At 41.1% G+C, this 25,195-nt stretch overlaps 1 protein-coding gene across 2 annotated transcripts in view; it reads right to left on the reverse strand.

The window, feature by feature from the left end:
- The window catches only part of larp1 (La ribonucleoprotein 1, translational regulator), a 56,628-nt gene extending 32,046 nt beyond the window's left edge, over positions 1-24,582 (reverse strand). For both annotated transcript variants that reach the window (XM_069667963.1, XM_069667962.1), the window contains exons 1-2: positions 23,937-24,582; positions 357-421 (exon numbers count right to left, since the gene is read on the reverse strand). In XM_069667963.1, coding sequence (XP_069524064.1) covers positions 357-421; positions 23,937-24,330 — 459 coding nt within the window. In that variant the 5' untranslated portion in view covers positions 24,331-24,582. The remainder of the gene's footprint in view (positions 1-356; positions 422-23,936) is intronic.
- Between the last annotated feature and the right edge of the window lie 613 nt (positions 24,583-25,195).

Raw genomic sequence — 25,195 nt, forward strand, 5'->3', positions numbered from 1 at the left:
GCTAAAATTTAATAGATGTACACCCTCCAGTTTATTATTATTGGCTGACTGCCGGGGTCAGCCCTACACATGGGTCAGTATGTGACTAACTGGCGGTACTTTAGAGCCGTATAGAGGAAGAGTTGCGACATCGCAATGGCGGATCATGGAGCGTATTGGACCTCCACTGACGCGACTCTCAGTCTATACGGCTCTGGATACTTTGTTCGGGGGAGTAGTCGGGGCTGCTCCGCTTTAAATATATATATATTATAAGTCACTAATGCTTATGTCCGATCTCTAAACATATGTCAGGCTCGTCATCTAGCTGCACAGTGAGTATTCTTGTACAGACAGACACACAGACAGTATATTACCTTTCCTCCACGTCTGGCTTTGGGTGGGTTCCCTGCTTTTATCACCTTGGCGGGGCCGGTAGACTCTGTGGAAATACAGAAAGAAGGACGATATTACAATGGGCTCGGCATGCATCTAAAAACAATCTGACACCAGCAGAAAATTAAAGGCAATTCAGGAATAAGTAGAATAAATTTGCTGGAATTTGGTCTGAGAAATGAAGGTTGTGGTGAAAATCAGCAAAACAAACAAACACAGAAGCTTGTTTTTCTGGTGGTTTTGCCAACATTTATTCACTTATTTATTTATTTATTTTTTAAATCACTTTTGTTTTTCATTAACTTTTCCATAACTTGTCTTTTATACCTGTTGCAGGTAAGCTTTAGATAAATCATTTGTCTTTCTCTTAGGACTGCAGAGGCAATAGTTTTCATATTATTGTCGTTGATATATTCATATATCAACGACAATAATATGAAAACTATTGCAATAATATGTATCTGCATCTCTGATTTCAACAGACAAGAACAAATCCAAACACAGAAAGAGTGACACAACCTGATACATAATCAGATCTGTAAAACATTAACTACACATGTGGAAAGTACGAGAGACATTAAAAAACTCATGAAGCAAATGTCCAGCAGGGATCATAGAAAAAAAGTCATCAAAGCCAAACACAGAAACTGACAGTCAACAAGAGGAAGTGATCAGTCTGGGGGATTAAAAAAAAAATGATCAGGAGGTACTTTCTTATGTAATGCAATTTCAAGAAGTTCTGGAGTGATGTTTTGATTTTGTTTTTACTTTCATTACATGTGTTAAATGTCAAAGTCCATTCCAGGCTCTTTAAATTAGACCAATCATCCAAACGCAAAAGAATTCTGTATAATTTCTTCTAGAAGCCTGGCCTGTTTATTTTACTGGATCACCATTAATGTAGCATTTTTTAATCTTTCAAGACATAATAAATGTTAATATGGTGACGTAGAGAAGTTAGAGAAAACGATACAACCAAAGCAGCTTATCCGATTACAACAAAACAACTACAACAACAACACTCGACCATTAAATGTTAATAAAAGAGAACTATTGGTCAAATACAGAGTTTAAAAAATCTAATTTACGTCCGTAACCATCCCTAAAATAAAGTAAACATCATTTTTAACAAGCATACTCACTCAGTGTTTCTGCTGCTTACATTTGTTTTACGAGTGTAACAATTTCCCTCTACACAACATTGTGTTATAAAAGCTCAGTCCAGGGACGAGGGAGAACCAAGTTTAACCACATACTGATAAAGCTCGGGGAAAAAAATCCTTAAAAATAGAGTATTCCAAATGAATATAAGCAATAATCCCTATAATTCAATAGATTGAGTTATTGGATCAGCCCTCGTCATACCTCGTCTAGAATCTTCCCAACAGAGCAGCTAGTCCGATTTAACCGTGCCGATTTGTCTTGTGTCCTGAAGTAACAGATCCGGCCCGTTTCCGCCTGTCGCCACACTCGACTATGAGGGAGTGAAAGCTGCTCACGGGGACTTCGCCGAGCCGTTTACCCCAAAGAGCAAATCTCAGTAATCTCCTTAAGGACGATCATGTCGAGGGACGAGGCCAGAAAGAGAAAGAGAAAGAGAAAGAGAGAGGGGGAATACAATCCCCAGTGGACTACAGCCCTAAAACCACCAAGAGCAGCAGCGTAATATGATTTCATTACAGGCCTTTAAATGTTTATTATGAACGTAAAAGATCATAAAAAGACAAGACAATCAGGGACATCTTGTGATATCTACTGATATCCACATTTTCTATACAACAACAACAAGGCTGTAATTAGACCAACTGGAGCTGAAACAACCAGCTGAAATGTCATTACTGAATTTGCCTGCTTTTTTCTCACATATCTGTTTCTTTGGTTTGTCAATAAAATGTAAGAGAAATATCTAGCATCTAGCGCTATAGCCTATCATGTTTTCTGGTAATGTAACAAATATAATTAGGCCATATGAAATGGCAAAATTTCCTGAAAGAAGTCCTGAAAGCGAAGAAGCTGAAACCAGGTAATGTTTGAATTATAATTATTAAAACAATTATCCAATTTTCTAAATTGTGGCTGATTATGCTAATTTGACTCATCTTAAAAGCTGTGGACCAAAAACTAATCTGCACTAATTTTGATAACTGATTCAATCATTAAGGTCATTAAGCAAGCAAAAGCTCTAAACATTTGCATGTTCCAGGTCCTCAAATGCTTTTTTATTGCGCTTTTTACTGTTTTAAGATTGTAAATTAAAGTAATAATCTGAATGAGGTAACACAATGGTGATTGAGCCTATTACCAACTGATGAAAGCCTTTGTATTTGCAGTATTACAGACTGGGTGTCGGTGGTGACTTGGTCTCCCAGAGAGGGTAGGCGGAGCTAAGCAGCTGCTTCTCCGGTCTCTGCAAGTGTTGCGAGTAAACAGTAATCTACTATGGCTGAACAAACAAAGAAAAGATGGATGACTACAGATACAACTTCAACAAGAAGTGAAAATCCAAAGAAAAAGAAACAAACTCGACGCTCAGATGAAGCAAACAGTCTGAAAAGGAAAGCGACCGTCAGCGAGGAAAATCAAGAGTTACAACCGGAGCCAACCGTGGACGTCACGCAAGCAACTGGATATCTGAGACGTGTGCTCCTGAAATGACCGTTTATGGCCTTTGGTGCCACCAAAAAGAACAAAATTTGAGATCTTCAAGATTACCACTTTAATGTCTTCACTATTTTTGTATGATCAACATCCTGAAACCCAATTTAAAGTCGAGATCTTGGACTTATTTTCAAATCATTAATCAACAATTAATAAAGAAATCAACAACTGATATATTAATCAAAAAATAAACAACCAAATAATCATTAAGAGTCCAATTCAAAAGTCCTGAAGCTTTAACTGGTGAAACGATATGAAAACAAATACATAGGTCAAAACATAAAATAAAACATCCTGCATTGACCTGAAAACATTAACCATGCATTTGTATTGAAATTGAGATAACAGAGATGTTACTCATAGTATAAATCTCCCATCATGCTCTCTGTCCCACACACATTTGTCTAAATGTGTTTCATGTACAAGTCATGTTTTGTTTATTATTCATATTCTGTCTTTGTAACAGTTCAGTGAAACAAAGCAGGCTTTCAAGCTCCTCTTCCCATTAAAGAGCGTCTTTTATGTGTGTTTTCGTGTCCACAACAAACACACAGAGCTTTACTGTACATCAGGGGCCTCAGCTGTGGTGTGTTTACATGTCACAGTTGTTCAGCAGCTTATGTGGAGGTACAACAATACTTCACAATATTAAAAGGTCATGATGGTAAAGAAGCTGCAGTTTGTTAAATTGAAATTGATAGGGAACCTGAATTTCCTGATATGACCGGCATAATATTAGCTCAAAATAAATTACACATTAAATGCAGTAGCAGAAGAGGGAAGTGCAGTCAGAAGGATACTGGCCTGGGGTTTAATAGTTCAGAATCTTGAGCTTTTTCTGGCCAGAAAACAGTTACAGTTTTTGAAACCAGCGGGCAAGAACTGGGGAAAGCTGGAAGTTATGTTCGCTGAGAGGAAAGAGACAGTACATCCACACTGAGAGGTCAGTTTGGCAGAAGTAGACTGCATACAGAAAGAGGAGAAAGTACTCTACAGGTACAGTCACTAGCTAAATGTCCTACATGCACAGTACTAAACAGCAACGGAAGTAATCTACATCCACCGCTGCACTAAACTACAGGTTGAAGACTTAACTTGCTCATTAATCCTGGTTCTTCTTCCTCCTCTATTTGAAAGATTATATTTTATATTTTCTCGTCTGATTGTTGGCTGTTGTACATTTCTTCGTGCTAAAGCTGAAACAATTGGCATGACTTTATATTAGTCAAACATTTGTATTTACTGTGTCAAAGTTTAGCTACACTCATTAGCACTAGCTCCTTTGCACATAGTGTAAAACTTTAACAGCACTCCAACGATTCAAGTTTGCTCATGGACCCATCAAAAGAGACGATTACCCTGTAATATGCCGCCTACATTACCCACAATGCAACTGGACAAGCAGCAGTTCATAGCAGAGATTCCGTTATGTCTTATATGCTAATAGCATGTATTGCAGCCTTAAGATGCTAGACTCAAGTAGAGATAAAGAAAACAGTTCACATCTGTTGAGCATTATTTCTCAAACTTGTAGTCTTCAGATCCAAACTACGCAGACTCAAGTGACATCACTTGAGGTCATTTATGACACTTCCGGCAGCTTCTTCTGGAGCCACAAAAGGCCTGAATACAGAGTTAAAATTGGTGGAGAGGCCATTTAACTTTAATTTGAACATATTATTAAACATGATAAACTTTATCATAGCTCCACTACAGAGGAAGAAACTGATGTGCTGCACAAAGTGTTAGCATGTTAGCTTTTAATTCTATTTCCCCTCTGCCATCCCCTGAAAGGACTTCTGAACCTTTATTTTAACACAGTTTTTTGGGGGGGTCACATAGTTGAGAAATTGTTAAACAGAGACTAAATTCCAGCTTCCTGACAGCTCAGTTCTTTGACCTTTGCTTCATCTCGTTTGCTAAACTGTGTCACAGTCATGTGTCCTCCAGGGATTTTAAAGAGAAAGGGCATGATTTCTAGGAAGCCAGAAATCACAGTAATTCACAGTATGAAGCTACAGGATGTAGAGGAGATAAAAACCCAACAGCAGTCCTGAAACTTGAGCCCATAATGTGCTGAGGGTGTGGTGGCCCTTATTATAAATGTGTTCGTCCAACATATACGGCAGGATGATAGTTTTTCCCACAGCATGTTTAGTTATCAACTATTAAAGAACAAGTCCTACATACTAAAAATATTACTTAATATAGTTCAATCTTTTGCTCAGATGTTGAAGAAGAGCAGACAGATTGTGTTTATAAGAAAAGAATCAAGACAGCTTATTTGCAGCACGTCTGTTGTTACAACAGAGCACTGGGTGCAGATTTAGACTTCCTGTTGGTGCAATTTTATGAATGAAACATAACGAAACATAAGGTTAAGAAGTTGACTAAGTCCGTCTTCCTTTTACTTTTAGCTAAGAAACTCAAGGATGTCCTCTGTTGAAAGATGAGAAGTTCAGGTCTGATTGCAGGACAGATTTTATCACTTTAACCGTCAATGTAATGAGCAGTTTTTCACATCTTGTCCTTTATTTTTGTGCAGAAACTCTTTGTCTTTGTTGCTGGTGCTCTTCTTTTTGTATGTGTATTTCCATTAAGTTTCCATATTAACTAATTCAACACTAAACTGTTGCTGGCAGCTTAAAATCTTAACCTGCCTACATTTTATTGGTAAACAAAAAGTGCTACCATCTACCACTCACCCATAAATCACTGATGCCGTTGAAGTATAAAAGCTGCAACATTCACCAGATTTAACATTTCTCCAAGCTAATTCAACCCAGAATGGTGGGAAAAGTCTACAGCATAAGTGTCATCCTTGGGCTTGACAGAGGTTACCCTCGAGCATCAGCTGACGTGGACCTCCTGCCACAAAGGTTAAAATACTCTCCGATACTATATTGCCAATTACTTACAATTAATTAACAACAAAACCCCCCAGTTGGACCACTGCTAGAACAAAATGACACACAATAAATGATTGCAACACTTTTGATTCATTGGATGTTCTACCGCAACACACAGCTAGAATTAGCTTCTACAGATAACAAACATACATTTATAATTTTAAGAAGGTATTTGGGAACTCTGCAGGCATTTAAAACACAGGAATCTAGATCAAGAGTTGGTCCTACTGACATAGTCCCTGCTCCCCTCAACTTCCATTTAAAACAATTGGCCCCCAATACAGCCTTAAATGGGGGATCGGGGAGTATTCGAGATGCATTGGTTCCCAAAAATGCAACTAGTTTCAGGTATGTTATCATGTCACAATAACAAACAGGAACAGGTTATTTCAAGCGAGTGTAATGTTTGTTAGGTCCAGCAAAATGTCAGAAATCAATGTGCTTCCACCAACAATATGTACACATTTTCATCGGAGGGATACTGAGTCTGGGATGATACTGAAGTTTAGGTATCAGGAAAGGAAATTTGCTATCTTTTACATCTCTACTTCCATCTAGCAAATATTGAGGTGGCAACTGGTCAAACCCAAACATCAAGACAGCTACAACCTTCCTACAGCCTTTATTCAATCTGGAAACGGGAAATTCCCATTTCAATTCTGAATATTGGTTATTAGAAATGATCAGGGCTTATTTCTAATAACCAATATTCAGAATTGAAATGGGAATTTCCCGTTTGTCCTTACATAGCTGGTCTTCTGACTACTAAAGAAGGACATATTACGTGTTAGGTGCTTTTCTCTTTTTATCCAGAACCACACAGGAATGCTTCTGTGAACCATGAGCTTTAGCAGGGCTTTCCTGTGTAACCAGGTCTCAACAGACAAACAGGACAGAAAACACAAGCCGAGGTAAATATCTGATAACGTCAAACTTTCACTGACTTGGCACCAAGCATTACAAGCAGAAATGGGTCAGGCTGTATTTCAGTGTAACCGCTTCACAATGAGTTTGCATATTTAGAGCAAGCATTCTGCCACATCTGGGCCAGGTGAAGAAACATTTCCCAGAATAATAAGAAACCTCCACTGAGCAGCGTGACGTAGAACCTTGGGAAACAACTTTGTGCTAAATTAGGAGAAGGAATCAGCATGAATTCTTCAAGTATTTATCCGCTCTTATCTGCTTAGTTTGAACAGGAGTGTGGAAGTATTAGAAAAACGTCACACAGCTGCTTACAGAGCATGACAGAGCATGTTAACATACAGGGCGGGTGGCAGATTTATGCTGCCACCATCACGTCTTTGTGCTACAATGCTACAATGGTCTCCTTGATATCACTGTTCTGAATTCCTCGGATGATTGTTTTCTTAAATGCCCCTCACAGGAAGTAGGTCAACTGATGAAGCACTTACTCGGGAGCTATTCTGCCTCGTCATCATGACAGAGGACTTTCACTAGCCCTCACACTCAGCGTCAGAGTGTGAGGAAGACATTGTTGTTTTTAGATAATACTTAAAAGGCCTGTTTTTCCCTTCAGTTTTTGTATTTCAAAAGGGACAAATCTCCAGCCTCAAAAATACTATAAAGCTTAAAGTTTACTGAAAAGGTTTCCTGGTTAATTTTTACATCAAATTATGAACTCTTTTTGATAAGCCAGGCTCGCAGTATGGTGCTAGGGATGCTACCGTCTGCTAATGTTTTGGTTGACCCTCCACTTGTGACCAGGCTAAAATATCTCAACAACTATTGGCTTGCTTGCCATGAAATTTGGTACAATTATTCATGGTTCCTTCAGGATGAATTGTTATAACTATAGTGATTCTCTGACTCTTCATGTAGCACAAACATCAGATCAAAATGATGGTTTATGGCCAGCTATCAGCAAAACTGGGCCCTGGTTAAGCTCAGCGGTTAAATCGATGGCCCATGTACAGAGACTACAGTCCCCGATTGGCGGCCCTGGGTTCACATCCCACTCTTGGCCCTTCTTTGGGGTTATCCCCCACTCTCTCTTCCCCTGTTTCCAACATTATCCACTGTCCTCTCTATAAATCAAACGGCATAAAAGGCCAAAAAACAAAACAAAAAAACTAATGACTCCCTCGAGCCCCAGCTGAACTTTGTGTTGTATGCTAGTTGGCAAATATAAGCACATTGCTCTAAGATGATAGTATGGGTAAACAGTTAACTTGTTAAACAGCAGCTTGTTAGCATTGCCAATTCAAGCATGTTAGCATGTTAATATTAGCTTAAAATTGTTGCACTATGGTAAAATGCAGCCTCACGAACATAGCATGAAGGCACTTTTAACTCTGGTTTCGTATTAAAAAAAGTAAGTGCACAAAATAAAAATAAACAGTTTTCCATGTTGGATAAGATCTAACAAAAGAAGGGGTTGTGATGTGAAGCACTTTGGGCGACATATTTTCTAAATCATTGCACATTTAAAAGCAGGTCAGGGAAACATTTTGTGCACAAACATGAAGACAAGAATTTTTTAAAACTTGATTCAAAGTTTTTTGTCTATCTGCACCAAACCTGCAGGAGTGACTCTCTGACGTTTTACAGATGGCATTCTTGTTATTCGTAAAGTAGTTAAAATCTTGGTTAGTTTAATTCAATCAAATTGGCTGCAGATCAATTTAAACTAATAAAAGGAAACAAAGCTCAACCGACTGTGAGCTGTGTGTCAATCCTGACTGTTTTCTGCTTCTTAAAACTGTATCAGACTCATAACTGACTTTTGTAGTGTGTGATCCACTTGTTACTAGAGGACAAACGGTGGTTGTTCAATGATAAAAAGCAGGTTTGTAGAGCTTTTTCGCATTCTGCTGATCAGCTGAACGATACACCACAATGTCCCCACCAAGGGCACGTAGGCATCACTCGCAGTCGCTCGCTGGGCTGCTCAGTGTTGGGTGAATATCAGATGATATGAGATGATAGTTTAAGGTCAGAGGAGAGCCTCCCAGGGCTTGGACGTCTGCCAAACTATAAGCTGCAGCTCCTTAGGCAGTCACACCGTCAGCAGTGCGTCCAAACAAGCCGTCCTCTTATAGAAATCTGCTTCTGTAGGCCTTTTAATGCCTCTGGAGTTTTTTTTCCCAGCATTCATAGCAATGAAGTATTAAAGTTTGCCTCTTTGACGGAGTCTTAATCCTTTGCCCTTTCCTTTTTTAAGCACTTCAGATTTCCTACATTTCACATTTTTACAGGAAAACAGAGAGTTCATTGAATTTTCTCCTGTAAAATGATTGTGTAACTTAGAGCAGCCAATACAATGGTAAAATGTTAAAGCTCTTAGGAACTATACATGCGTTTTAAGCACAGAAATTGTAATCCTAATTTGGTTCTTGGGGATCGTATTTCCTGCACGCCCCTCCCCAAAATGTTCCTTTTTCCTTGTTTCGACTTACATCAAACAAATGTCAAGACTGCTACTGTAAACAAGCCCTGATCATTTAAAAAAAAGCCAATATTAAGACTTGGAATTAGGCAATGGGAAGTTTGTAGCAATGTATCTGACCTCCTGTCTGCAATAAAAAGGCCTGAGTCAGATGTTATTCCCACCTTTTCTAGAATAACAGGAAATGAAATGCAACTTCCTACATATTTTGTGAGCTTGTGCTACTGTAAACTAGGATAGAAGCCATTACCAAATTACATCTCAAACCAAACTTTAAAATCAGCTATTGGTCTCATTTGGTGCGTTAGATAACGATTCCTTAGATCCAACTTAAACCACAATCAATGTACAAAAGAAACCCGTGTTTTTGCTGCTGATCGTTACTTTGTGGTGCTCTTAGTTTCACACTGGTAGTTCAGTTATTTAGCAAATTACATGTCAAAAGCACCCCGAGAACAGTCTGGCCCGGCAGGTAGGAGTGACTGCGTGTTGTGCTCCGTGTTATCTGAGCATTATGTGCTCAACTGTACAAGAGGGGTGATAAGAGTGTTATATTCTCTAAAACTCAAGGACATATCAGCTGTATGTGCATGTGTGTTACAGAGATACATGGCTATTTAATATTATGGAAATGTGCAGAGTGAAGACATATGGAGGGGAAAACGTGTATTTGCACAGGGAGATTAGATTCATGTCGTTTCCCCAAAGATGAAATACATTAATCCTACTGACAAAACATTGAGCTTACATGGAAACAAGAAACGTTTTTCCACATGTGCAACTGTGCACAGCAACACCATAGATGTATACAACCACCTGACACGTCCAAACGAAGCTAAACAAAATGAGCGGAAAATTTCTGCCACGAAAGATGCATCTCACTATCTAACAAGCTACCTATAAGAACTGCAAAAGAAAACCTACGTAATGAAACTTTATCACAATGTAGCTTTCAAAATAAAAGACTAATAAAGCACCAGGACAGAAAATATGAATGACCTCTTCCTGCATACACACACTGAAGACACACACTCACAGATGTAGCTAACTGTGCTTTACTTGACCCCAAGTAAATGTATGTTGCTTCTGTTTATAGCCTATAGTATTTTAAGTAATTCATGTCTAGCTGTGTGAGGAAGTTGATTCACACAAGCACCAACGATAGGGTCAGAATGGAGTCAAACTTACAGCCAATGCACCACCAGCAAATCAGTGCATATTAAACTCGTTAAAGGGACACTTTGACATTTTTGGAAATACAATTTGTTTAAATAACGAGTTGAATGAGAGGACGGATATCAGTTTTATCTGTGTGTTTAGTCAAGGGCTAAGTGCAGGTTGTGTTTGGCCTAGCCAAAAGGAAGGAGAGGGGGCACACTGGTTCACATAGTTCAATACGAGAAAGAATTGTCTGCAACAGCTTCAAACACATTTCATTGTCCACAGGCCGACCATCCAGGAATCACCATGGTTTTTATATTGAGTGAACTAAATATCAAAGAGCGATGAACAGGTCAAACTGATCACCGGTAGTAGAAAGATCTTACGGGTAATCTTCATGCTTGTTAAATAGGGGTGGGAATTGCTCATGATACGATACGCGATTAACTTCTTCGAATTTCTCTTCATGTTACCTTCATTTGTGTCCACGAGGAGTCATGAAGTAGTGAGACAAGTTTAAAATGGCACATTTGGCAGAGCTAAACTAGAAGCAGCTATTTATGCTAACCTAGGCTTAGCACATTTTGGATTGATCAAATAAGTAAGTGCACAAAGAGGAAAAGGCTATGGTTCGTGGACCCCACTTTGAGAACCACTACATTAGACTTAATGCCAAGTTATCGTTTAGATATAAGAAGTAAGACATTTTAAAAGATGGAAATTTTACACTTAAAATATTTCGATATCAATAAATAGTGCAAATTATTAAATATAGCCACTTTAATTTGGGACTCCTAATCACATGTTGTCGGTACACTTTAACCACGTAGTTGGCAGAAATAAAACATTTTAAAAGAGGAGACTGTAAATCTTATAACTGTATCAAATATTTAATTTTAGACCTGCTACTAGGTCAATCCTAACAGTTTCTCTTTCTACTTTCCAATAAAAAGTGACAAAGAAAGTTCTTCAGACATGAAGTCGAAGTGTAAAATTACTGTCACGCTTATGAAGTGACGAGATGGTCTGAAAGGGGGAACAATGCTCTCATCCTTAACTGCTTTCCCCTAATCATCAGTGTAGCCAACACAAACCAGTAAGTAGTGACTCAGCTCACTCTCAGGTCCATCACCACCTTCTCTCCTGTCAGTTCCTCCCTCTTTTCACTCGTCTTCCTTCTCTCCTCTGTGTTCATTCTCTGCGTCTTTTCTCATAGCACTCAGAGGCGGTTGTTGCAGCCTGCTGTGCACGCCCGACTGCCAGAGGCTACCATTAACATTAGTCACAACCAACCCCCGCCAGTTCACATTAACCATTATCTCCCCCTCTGTCTGTCCTGCACTGCTGGCTCAATTCAGCTTGTTTTGTTGGCTCTATAAGGGATCATTTTGCACATTCAACACGCTTTACTGCTCCTTTTACTTTAGATTAAAACAGCAGCTGTTAGTCAGATATCATCTCTCTCTTTCCATTGGCTATCATCTCCAGTTTCACCTCCTCCACAGACTGTTTTTTCTCAGGAACTCAGAGTACACCCCTCAGGTGGAGACCAAAGACAAATTCCCATGGGTGCTGCAGCAAACGCACACACCAGCGACAATACCTGCTCCAAAGCCCACAGCGTATCGCTGGTGAATCCTATAAATAAACCTTGTGCCACGTCGGCTCTGCAGGCTTAGATAAACACAGTGGTAGTGTTGGGAAACTGGCCCGGTCCTCAGCCAGATGCTGGGACTTTTTCTTGGCCATGGCGAGTCGTTTTTTCCTGCTCCCACATGCATTTTATCATCATTCATAGGTCATATTGTTCTAGAAAGTTTGACTTATTTGAGGTGATGGTTGTATTCTGGGATTTCCCCGGTTACTGTGGAAAGGTGTAGCATTCTCACATCTTCTTCACATGTAATTTTCAACAGAATATCCCAAAAAATCCAGTCAGACAGAGAAAACCCTTCTTATTAAACACACATTTAAACGTCAGGACTGGTTTCAGTTTCTATCTGAGAGAAGAAAAGGAACTCAGAAAGGCCTGGTTCAAATTTAAGAGCTCTTATTTTCTAAGTGCTTGCTACAGGGAAGCAGGAACTGGAAGAGGAGGCGAGATAATCACCTCATATTTGTCATTTCTCAAGCTCAAAATCCAAAGTAACACTTTATCAGTGTGAAGTTAAATCGATAGTGTCTGCTGGCTGCCTGCAGTCTGATGGTGCTGCATGCAGAGCAGAGCCGAGTGACGACAGAGGAGGGAAGCCTGTCTGCAAGAACCAAATATGGAGGAAACAGTCAGAGCCGGCAGACCGCCCGCCTGCCTCAGACACACACGTCAAAGACTCTCCCCGGCGTCACATGATCCGTGTGGTGACATCACCTCATGCAGAGTAAGAAGCTCAGACAGCAGAGGGCTGGGAGGCGTCTCCCTGCGTACGCTGAGCTGCAGTGACAGCCAGCACACACACGCTTTAAACCCAGGCAGAGTGACGTGGACGTCACAAATCTCACCTGACATCAAATCTCACCTTATAATGGCCTTGATAATGAAGTCAAACCGGTGAGCTTTCCATCCAAGTAAGTCAATTACAATGTATCTATGCAGCTCCCTAAACTATGCTTAAAGTGCTTCCACAAAAGGAGAAAAAGAACCTTACAACAAGAGACGGCGCTTTAACAGAGGGACTTCAGGTGTTGCAAGTCTGGCTGGCGTTAACTTTAGCGCACTAGCTAACCAAAATCCTTCATCTCGTTAAATTAATTATAAATGACAGTGACGTGAATTCAACCACTTAGAAGTAGTCTGGTGGAAATGATCACATTAGTAGATCAGCAGATACCTGGACGAATGTTGACATGGAAGCACTGCGAAGCTTTTCAGCAGATAAACTGAGCTACTTATTGTCCATCCAATCCATTATAGCAACCGTCAGCCAACAGCCAACGATAAATGACTCAGGATTTTAACAACTGACATAAAAAACAGCGGGAAAAAAAAGTTTCTGATGATATGGATTTGAAGTTTTTGCAGCTGTAAACAACTGTGATCCTAATGAAATACCAACGACATATACAGGACAGAACAGCGAGGTAAAGAACACTAGCCCTTTTTACACTGCCGTTCCGCCTCAGCGCCGTAACGAAGCTCCACCGTCATGCAGCCTTTGCCATTTTACATTGGACCAAGTAACGCCAGCGTCAAGCCACCCCGGTGTGTGTTTTTACAAAGCGGAATGCAGAACGACTTTGCTCCACCAAAGCTGATATTGGAGAGTACAAACAAGAGTGAAACAAAACTGGAAACCACAGAGATTAAGTTACAATCTACAAAAGTACTAAGAGCTCAACACAAAGACTTCCAGAACAACTTCTTATTTAGTTGCTGCACAACTTTGAACAAGACCCGGCTTTGCAGGTTGACTATGCAGGACCAAGACAGTGAAGGATGTCCACTGCAGCAAAGCTCCACTGGAGCTGCATGTGTGCATGCTTGTTGCAGCACAGCACCATGACAGACAGCTACACCTCGTCCTTGGGAGAAATGGTCAAAGTTGACACTGCAGCTTTTTGCTGTTCAGACAGGAACTGGTATGGGTTTCATCCACTTAATTTTAGAAGCACACCAGCAGGGATTAAACTGTGATGTGTTTTTTATGAAGGAAGCCAAGCAGCAGCCACCGCTAACTTGCCAACAAGCTGCAGCTAATGACTCATCAACTGCTTCATTCAGTGTGCAGCTCTTTAAGCCTAAAAGGAAGTGGTCAAACTAAAAAGACTCCAAATTCTTAAACTCTGGGCAGTAGCAGTAATAATAAACACTAACCACAACGCTTCTCTTTCATGTTCAACCCTCACTTAAGGCCTTCAGCTGCAGGAGCTTAGTCATATTTTTGATACAGCATACACTGGATCGTCAACGCACACTGTCCACACCCAACAGAGGGATGTGCCGCTATCATCACGTCCAGGCGCAAACTGACAGATAAAAAGAGCTCGAGTTTGACGACTTTAGACAAGAGCTCATCTGAAACAGCTGACAAGAGTCAAGTGTGTGTATGAGGTATGCGTGTGTGTGTGTATGAGTTGCGTGCAGAGGGAGAGGTGGAGTAGAGCGAGCACAACAGGCTGCTAACTAGCTTAGCATTTAGTTAATCTGCACTGAGGTTCTGAGCAGAAAGCTTTAAGTCAATCATGAACGCTGAAGAACTTCCACCGGCTTCGGTTCCTTATAAATACGTCCTCCATGATTTCGACACATTTTTATAGTTAATCTTTACTACTTTAATAACAATGGTTTTCCAAAGCACACTGGTTTTACTGAGCAAAAATCATCATCACAAAGTGATTCAATACACAAAAACATTGACAAATGACCAACGTACCAATTTTAGATGCTGTGAATGAGACTTTTTTGCATTTTGGCTGGATAAACATAAATCTATTATCATAATTACTCACTAGGGCTTGGAGTGATAGAGCGAGTGAGAGAGAATGGGAGTGTGTTTGTGCACCAGTAACGTGAAGTGTCGTGGACCGGGAACAGCAGAAGAGCAGAGAAAAGAGGTAGCTGCATAAACAACAGAATTAATGTACAGTTTAGGCTGTTTGTGCATAATAGTCACTAATAGAGACTCGACTTTAACGTCTAAATGTCCGCTTTTCTACGCCGAGTCAGGAGAAACAAGAGTTAAAGCAACAGTATCAAGACAAAAAGGGATCTATAGGTCAAATGCATCAACTTCCACCTTTAACTGAAACAATGAAGAAGCAAAATTATTTCAGCAAGCTGATCAATCAGCTGAGATCACATCAATACAGTGAGCAGCCATTCAGAGTCAGCAGCAGTCTGAAACAGTAGTTCCACTTCACCCAGTCAAGTGTCAGCACTCCTTTAAGGTTGGCGACCTTTGCCGGGGGTCCTGACACGTCATAAAACCAGGCTACAAACAGCTCCTGAGGTGTCTGATAACTCGGGGGGTCCTGCCTCTTCATGGCCACAACAAAGAGGACAGGAGTCAAAAAAAGGAGGAACAACTGTGGGCGACGAGTGAGGCGTCCATGCTAATTTTGAAACAGCAACCCCCCTCCAACAGCAACTACTGCAGGAAGGCCGAGCAGGAGAATCCTTCCAATTCACAACTTCATTTAGAGCTTGCAAGACAGCCTGAAATAATGCTAACAATGTACTTTTTTCAACCTATTAAGGATACAAAACAGTGTAAAAACATTTGATAAAGGTTTTTAACACTATAATGTAGTTGTTAGCACATATAAAAGCTTATCAATTTATTTGTCAACAATAAGAACTCCTCCTGTGGAAACCCATGAGTAGAGGCTTGTGTATAAAAGACAATATATGAAAATAGTCAAATCATTAAGTTGTAACAATGTGTAATAGATTGTTCTAGGAGGAGCTTTAATACTTCAATAACCTTATTCGTGCACAACTACAGTACAGAGTATTTTAACCAATTTTATATCCTGCTCATAAAAGCTGTCCTACTTTAAAACAAGCTGAAAGACATGTTATATAATGCGTAAAGGTTTCAGTCCACCCTACCAAAAGTTTCTAACAAAGACGGGCTGCATTTGCAAGTGTTAATTAAGGTTACCAAACATGCTAAAGGAATGCTAATGCATCAGGCCGGGCCTACATTTACATTTATTCATTTGGCAGACCTGCCAGTCATTCCTGATTGCTTGAACCTCGGGGGTCACACCTCAACTACAGGACAGAACCACGTCAGGCTTCATTCTTCACAACAGCAAAGAGGGGGGAAATAAATAAGGCTGTACTTCCAGTCTGATAACTCAAATAGAGAAACTTTATACATGATTTCAGTGTGTTTCAAATGTTTGTGTTCATCGTCCCAGCTAGCTGCCCTCCTAACCTTTGCTATATTGTTTAAAAAAGTTACCAAAGTCAAAATACGCAACTGCTATTTGTCAATTTCTCCCTATGTCAGTAGGGGTCAATATCGCAGGGTAACCCATGATACGATACATTATGCAATATGTGGCCCACGTTAACGATACTATGGCGATACGATAGGCAATATGTGGCCCATGATCACGATACTAGGACGATACAGTGATTCTGAGATAATTGATCTATTGCAAGACAATCATATTCCCATCACAATATCTGATTAACTTCTTCCTCGGCCAATTAATTTCCATTCACGTTGCCCTCATTCATGTCATAAGCACTACCACGATGAGTCATGAAGCTGTGAGGGGGTGAGTCAAAATCCCAGGGAAATCTGTTCAGAGCGCCATATATCTGTAAATTAGAATATCGACAGAGTAACGAAGACAATATATTACTGTAGCAATGTTTTGTCCCATCCCTATTGATCAGGTTAATATAAAAGAACAGACCCAGATCAGCCACAAACATCCATAACTGCTTCGCCTACATTTATAATAAAACCTTTTCAGCAAAGTAAAAGCACCTTTGCGTTCTTAAGGATGGTTGGTTCTCAGGACTTAGAAGATCTGAGCTCTGTGTGTTCACGTGCCATGTCTCCTGCACTGTTTACTAGAGCTCCAGCACACAATGCTGCGGCTGTTAAGCGCTCCGAGTCCTCCCTAAAGGAAAACACCACATGCACTCACTCAGCAAGCATTACAGTAAAGTCATACAAACATCAACAAACCGGGAGCATGTGTGCAGAGAACGGCAGCATAGCAGGAAGAAGCTCAGCGATTATCTGACTGGAATTTAATTCTGGCCAGATGATGGCAAATAGCTAGCTTTGGATCTCAAATTTGGCAGTTTCACTTTAGTTCAGTGGGGTCGTTAGACGCTATAGAGCAGGTTTGGCATCCAGTTTCAGGTCCATGCAGAAAGTATACCCCTGCTATTAACCAATGTGCTATAATGAGTCGTGAATATGCAGAATTTTAAATGGCCCAGCACTAATGGCACATTTGGAAACAATTATTACCCAATAACATTAGGAGGATTTATGAACAACACGAAGGAGAAAAAACATTTAATTTGCAAGCAGCATGGGAACATTTGACCTATCAGATAGAGCCCCCGATATATGGGCCGTTTTGGATTCAGGAGAAACGACGTGACGACATGACACACAGGTACTGTGTAAAACATGTGCAACAGCAGAAAGACCAACTGTAAAGCTATAGCTAATATGCACACTTCAATATTTGTCATCTCAATTTTGAAGAATTCTATTGCAGGTAGAAGATTTTCCTCATATCCTGCAGGCTTATCTATATCATGTAGCACTATTTAGCAAACACCACATTTTAAATACATTCATAATTCACAACTAACATAACCTAACTCTCCAGATCTTGTTGTCTAAAATGCTGCACATCGTCTTGGCACCTGTAAAGCCTTAAGACATGACTTCCTGGTTTAAGTGTCATCCTCATCCCATCGCTACCTGTAGCACCACATCGGCTCTGCCCTTTAGCCGCTTTCCCACTGGTCAAAAAACCCACTAACACAAGCCAACATCCGGCTTTGTTGTTTGATGGGAGAGGCTACAATCGGCATTCAGATCTGGGTCAAATGACTCTGCAGTAGACCCGGGTAATTATCGCCTTGGCTCCAATCGGCAATGATGGGAACACAAAACCCGCTAATCTCCGCCCCCTCTCCAGCGCGATGCTATACTCAGTCAGTAATTTCTGCGACTACCTGTCATCTCAGCTACAACTTCTGCCCGTCTCCGTCCAAGCAGCGCTCGAACATCGTTCCAAATTTGTCTGCGCCGAGTTTGCGCCACAGACTGAATGAGTAATAGATACAATAAAGACCTAACCACCGTAACATCTTCACTGTTTACTAACCCTGTTTCGGGCGCATTTGTGATGTCAGACAATGACGCAGCAGAAAAGAGACCAACAGGAGGACACTCCACTGGCAATGGGAACAGAGACAATCTGCATCTATAAGCAGGTCTTCCCGGGTCTGAAAAACCTGTGTCAACACGCTAAATTAGTAGTATTTCAAGAAAATGGGGACTAGTTTCAGTCAGAAAGAAGCTGTATTGATATTTGGCAGCAAGAGGTAACATTGCTGGCAGTTAAGAGTTACAGGACTGTCTGATTAATCGTACCATATTTCACTCAGTATGTTCTCTTCTGCAACAAATTGCATTTTGCTCAGCCTAAACTGCTGAGAGACTAAGCTGAAACGAATGTTTTCATTGCTGTTTTAATGTTAAAGAGCATGAAATATAAGAAGAGAGGGTCTGCTTATAAAAAGACACTGGTACTCTTGTTCTGAAAGAGAAGGTGGGCAGCACCACTGCTAGCATTTATCGCTAATTCACCATAAACTCCCTCAGGGGCAAAACACACCAGCTGAGCCAAGACATTTAACTGTTCTGAGCAACTGAGACTTCTTGTCTGGGAAATTGATTCAAATCCTGGGCCATACACTTTTAAAATATGCTGAGAGGTTGTGAAGAACCCACTTATATTTTAATGCAACACAAGAAATAAAAGACCCCGACTTTTTGTCCAACTGCTCTGCGTCGCCTTTGGTGGTATCTTTCAAACTAATTTGAACATCCAGGAAAATAACAAGCAACATACTGTATATGCAGTGAACACAACACTTCTTCAAGCTGTACAAACAGTGTCACATGACCTATCACAGAGTAGTGATTCAGCTAAATGGCAGACATTAAAATGTCAGAGCAGCTTCAACACTACAGTCAGAGCTGCTCCAGGAATTGTGCAGTTTGACCAGATTTCACAAATGTTTTCACTCGGTGGGCCTAAAGGCAGGACGGACAGGAAGTGGAGTGGGCAGGGGTGTGAGTGTAAGCTGTGGTAACTAGGGAGGCAAGCTTGGCCAACAACAGCAATCCATCACATGGTAAGCTTTAAAGTGTTTTATCAAAAACTCATTAACTCTGGCGCAACCATTACACTCGCTGTAGCGTCCCTCATTGTCTGCTTCTGGCATCATTTTGTCATGTGGTTTTATAAATAAGGATAAGACCTATCATATTCATATATCAATATTTCCAGAATGAGATTGGCTGGACACCCGAGAGCCTTACTGCAAAACTGAATCAATTCCAGACGACAGAGGAGCCTCTTTTAGAATCAAACTGCTCACGTTTACGTATTTTATTATTAGCCGCACAAAAGAAAACACTAATGTTATAAATTACATGCGTTTAGGATCTTACATTATAAAGGAATATGGAGGCTCTGGGAGGTGGAAGTGGCTCCGTACCAAAATTAACAAAGTTCAAGTGAAAATCAATTACTTCAATTACGTGGAATTCTTGACTACAGAGCAATGTTTTTCACAAGAGGGTCCAGGTTTTGTTGGTTTTCTTTCATGCTACTCTGCTGTTCAACATCTAATGCTGGTCACGCCTAAAAAATAAAAGTATTGCATAAACAAAAGTAGTGAACAAGAAGACTCCTACTAAATAACAATGTGTGAACAATGAGCCTTTAACGTTATTTTGATAAAATAGTCAGCTTTACAAATGTTATATGAGGAGAGAAATGCATTCAACACATTTGTCAGACCTTAAAGCTGGAGTTGTACAAACAGCTTGTGGTTTCACCCATTGTACATTCCTACTACACCCAGCGTGCATTGCGCCCCTCCCTCTGAAAGGAACGGCCCAGCAAGAGACGGTGGAGCGAAATACTACTGTTTTCGCTGCAGGCTACAGAATCCGAAATACAACGAGAATATACCGGTGGATCGTCTAAAAAAATCTTTGGGTTTGCAATGTAAATTTCAAACATGACTATTTTGCACGAGTGAAACTGCATTTTTTTTCTACCATAATGGCATTAGCTCCCCATGATAGCATGATAGGACTGAGGTTGAAAGTCGGCGAACTGGCCCTTTAAGGAAACACAACATGCATTTGGTGAAAGACCCTGGATTTAAACCTAACATAAAAACTCAAGAATGCATCCTTTTTCTGGCTAGCAGTTCTTACAGACCAGCCAGTAGTATATGGTGGAGTCTCACTCACGATTGTGTTTACTACTGATAACCTCAACAGCCAAACATTAGCTAGTCTACTCTCTGGAGCTTACAAAAGATAATTAAACTCGACTTTATCAAAAGTTGACAAGATCAGACAGCATCACATGATTTTGAAGGGCCTGAAAGACGATTTGTTTTAAACTGCATGATCTGTATCACGACTTCAAAAGCTTAAATGCTTTTCAGGAACAATGTCCTCTCTGACCTCTGTATGGAGAGTTTCTCCCTACTGGTTGAGTTTCAGGGTTTTAAAGGTTGCGGCTAACGGGGTGAAATTGTCCGTCATCCCTCAGGCCATGAAAGAGTTACATGCTCAGGATGAGTCAGCTGACAATCAGTCTCCCATGTAACACTTCATGGGTACTTATGATAATTTCACCATTGATTATGGAGTTGGGTGGTGGAGGCTGGACAGACGACAAGTTTTACGTACACTTAAGTCAATAACAGTGCCAGATTTTCAAATTAATACTTACAATACAAATTTGTCTTAGAGGAAAAATAAAGTTTATAGTTCAGCTATCCACATCTAGAATGGATAAAGTCAAAACTGCAGTATTTTCTTAAAACTAAAATGATTTCTCCCTGAACAATCAGCAATCCCCCAGTCTGACTAGATGTCAGTATTAGCATGCCTGAGGCGATTGTCCAGAATCCAATCAACAATTTTAACCTTACATAGTAACATACTGCCACTGTGATCTTAAACCCTGCTGCCTGGGCCGTGGAAATACATTTTCAGCCTTTCAGCTGGTGTTCTTATCCGGGACAGGAGTCAGGATCTTGCTCAAGGACACACAAGAGTACACATGACCCATTAGAGAGAATTCTACCTGCTTCGTATTTTTGGTTAGAAAACAAAAACTACACCAAATTGAAACCTTGGAAGCATACAAGGACAACAATCTGGCAGGGGATGAAACCACCTTAATTAAACAACTAAAACAGAGCCAAGCTTTTACTCGGATACTAAAGGTCAAGCATTTCATCATGCTCCAGTCACATGTCTTTGCCATTTCCTTAAAATACTGTACCTCTTTATGTCACTACAAATTATTCAAATATAAGTCAGAAATTAATTAGAGTTTGTGACTTAGGCATAATCATACAACCCAGGACTTCCAGGGGGTTCGAACCACTGCTCTAAACACACAATCAACAACAAAGCTTTAGGTTTTTAAATGCAACATAAAGTAAAGGCCCACTGCTGCCTGGTTATCTCAACCTCTGGCTCACTTCCAGTTTTACTTGCTGATGTGACAGCATTTGGAGCCCATCCATCCAACCCACCCAGACTCCTCCTGATTCAGGGTACAGACTGTACCCTCAATCTAAAGTCTACATTAGTTACACATGTCTCAGCCCAGCAAACAAACCAGCTGGCAAACAAAAAAGGCAACACAAATAGCTGACAGGCTGCTGATCAGAGACATAATGACCTGACTGTGCAAATGCAAAAACAGGCTGTGTTCAGGAATAAGCACACATTGCTTAGAGCTAGAAACCACGTTGCTTTAACACGGAGCATGGCAGAGAGCTGTCTCCATGTGCAGCACCTTCAATCACTCCACGTAGCAGCATAATGTGGTTTTTATTTTAACAATCATCATTTATTTAAGACTATTCCTGTCTGTGTTTTTCTGACTACACATAATGAGTTAGCACTTTTAGTCTGGACCAGCGTGAAATCATGCAGAAGCCCTCATCACTCTCTACAGCCTCCCTGTTAGCTTCCATGCTAACGATAGCTAGCTGGAGGGACAAGACGAGCCGGGTTGGAGGTGACAACATATGCATGGCATGACAACCGGATAATAGACCACGAAGCAGCCAAGCTACCTCACATAGAACAACCTCAAGTGATATGTTGTCTCGGAGTTTGCACTAGTTAGCTGACTTAGCTAGTCCGCTAATTTGCTAGCTAGCAGCGCCCATGCCTTTCTCTCGGGGAACACGTGGAGTGAACACGTGACGTCTCAAAACAAACCTTCTCCTTTTTAGAGATTAAACGAGCAGATGTTTAGTTGTTGCTACGTTTCTGCGTCGAGAAAAAGATTGAAAGCTGACGTGTTGTACACAGGATGGCTAAAAATGTACAGTAGCGACCTGTGAGCTAAGCTAACATCTGAGTGGGAGAGGCTCGGACGACGTGCTAGGCCACAGTGGAGCCTGTGTGTGCTATTGTTAGCAGGCTAAGCAGCTACACAGCCAGCCAGGCTCGTGGCTTTTCTAATTGATGCAGCAGTAGTCATGGGTGGATGTGTCGTTAATGTGTGGCGTTGCTGTAGGAAGAGAGCTGCCTCCAAACAAACAGAAGTAACCACTACCATGACTATTTGGCAACGAACAGGGAGTGGGTCAGCTCATGTTTGAGGGACTGGGGTGAGACACACACAGCAGGGAGAACATGGGGCTGAAGACAGCTAAACATAAGGACATTTATATTCCGAGTATACCTCATCTTAAAGTCACTGCGGCAGACAGGCAAAGTGACACAGCTAAAAATGTGACAAAAAGTTCACTAAATAGCAACTTAATCCAGTTTTTCTGGAGTGATGACACAAGCACTGCAACTTTACATACCATTGCACCATAACACAACGTGTCTATAAACGTGCAGGCAAAATGGCAAGGGACTATATGTTCTGCGGCGGTTTAAACCCTTTAAATTAGGGATTAAAATGAAGTCTAATCTCAGCCAGATTGAGGAAAAGTAAAGTTATTATTGCATAACATGTAATTGGAGGTGTTAAACCGTGACTGTTTCCTTGTATAGTGAAATTAGAAGTTTCTTCCCCAGAGCCATCACCACTCTGAACTCACACATGCACTGATGCTTCCTCTCCCCCTTCTACTTGTGCGATTATTCTACGTCTGTGCAATATCTTTATATTTTTTTACTATTTGTGCAACAATTCACTGACTGCTATATTGTTTTATACTGTATGAATGCTGTATGTTGCTGTTGTTTAGTTTTGTATTGCACTTTAAAGGAGTAGCTCTCTTAATCTCGTTGTACATTGTATGATGACAAAGGCTTTCCATTTCTATTCTAGAAGAAGTCAAATCAGTGGTGTATTTTTCAATAGAGCTAGGAGGTATCTTAACTCAAAGGTGTGCAACAAAAACCCTTGCGCAATCAGGCACCCATGGGTCCACCCTGCCACCCTGAACTCCGAGAATAGCCATCACCGGGAGGAGGATGAGGAGGGGGCTTTCACTCCAAATATAACCAGCTTGCAGGGAGCAACAAGAGGGCGACCACAGTCGGGGCTTGTTTATGCACCCACTTGGCTCTTTTTTGGTTCAATAAATGCAACCTGAACCCTGTGACAGCTGCTCAGTATTCTCCTGCGACCACACCTGGACGGACATACAGCAAACACGACACTGACAGCGAGTAAATCAACATGTAGGGAGGGGTACAAACCGTGGTGTGCTTGTCCATTCACGCTGACCACGGTCACCGCGTTCATTTTCCTAGTCCACGGGTTCACCTTGGGCGGGGGAGCTTCAGTAAACTCCTTTTTGCCTTTAACACCCTCCTCGCTTTGCTTGTCGTCGCTGTCACAGCCTTCTTTGCCCTCCTCTGTAGCCTCTTTGGAGGTCTGCTCCTCCGTAGCGGGGGTCCCTCCCTGCCCTGGGCTGCTGCCGCCGCTGCTGCTGCTGCTGCTGCTCCCCTGGTCGGTTACACCCGTCTGCCGCTTGGCCCCGTCGCCCTGGCCGCCCTCCTCTTCCTCCGGCTCACCGCGGATCACTTTACCGTGCTCCTCCGCCTTCGCGAGCGGGTTGCCGGGCAGGAGAGTCTCCACCTGAGTGGCCATTTCCCACCACCGTCTTTCTTCCCCCCTCAGGATTACCAGTCCTCCCCCCGGCCCGAATTCGCCTTCAATTTCAAGGAAATGTGAAGTTGTTCCGCGGAGTCTGCCGCTCCTCTGCCGCTCCAAGACCAAAAGAGCTTCAGTCTATTACGCAGAGCAGTCCGCGCTGGATTAAAACATATATAAAAATAAAGAAACGTGTCCGAGGGCCTCTCAAGATTACAACCTTAACTCCAGCACTAGCAGCAATATGGATGATCCCCACCACGCGATAGAGGGGTACGCGCACGCACGCCGTAGAGGGGGAGTAGCCACGTAAAGCCGGGAGCGCGCTTTAAGGTCAGGTTGAGATGCTGCGTTCAAGTGCTGCCTCGTCGAAAAACCTCTTAAACCCTTTCTAATTTCGGAAGTAATAAAGTGCCACTTTGTCCGACGTAATCAAGTGCTTTTAGCAATATGAATAAAGAGCGGGTATTTTTCTAAGTAAGCTGTTTTGTTTAGATGAAATGAGTATTAAAAAGAGAAATCAACCCAGTCTTAGTACATTTCAATGCATTTTCAGTTTTTCCTCAGCAATTAACCGAGAAAAACAAATAACCCAACAAGCTCCAATCAAAAATGCAAACTCCATAATCTCAAAGATCCAATTAAAATGTATGTTCCCATTCCTACAAACAAATGATACTAAAATATTGACCCAAAAACTTAAAGCAGCAAACTACCAGTTGTAGATAAAGGTTATCGTGTCTTTAATGTATGATTTGATTAGATTACAGCTGTCTTTGTCCCCCTTTAAGAAGTTGATTCATTTCTATAGCTGGTTAGATACACAGAGGTCTACATAACATGAGCTCATCACTGCAACACA

This window comes from Semicossyphus pulcher, unplaced genomic scaffold (genome assembly GCF_022749685.1).
Source record: "Semicossyphus pulcher isolate SPU_LCO1_2020_fin unplaced genomic scaffold, fSemPul1.0.p SCAF_10, whole genome shotgun sequence".
NCBI classification, from domain to species: Eukaryota; Metazoa; Chordata; class Actinopteri; order Labriformes; family Labridae; genus Semicossyphus; species Semicossyphus pulcher.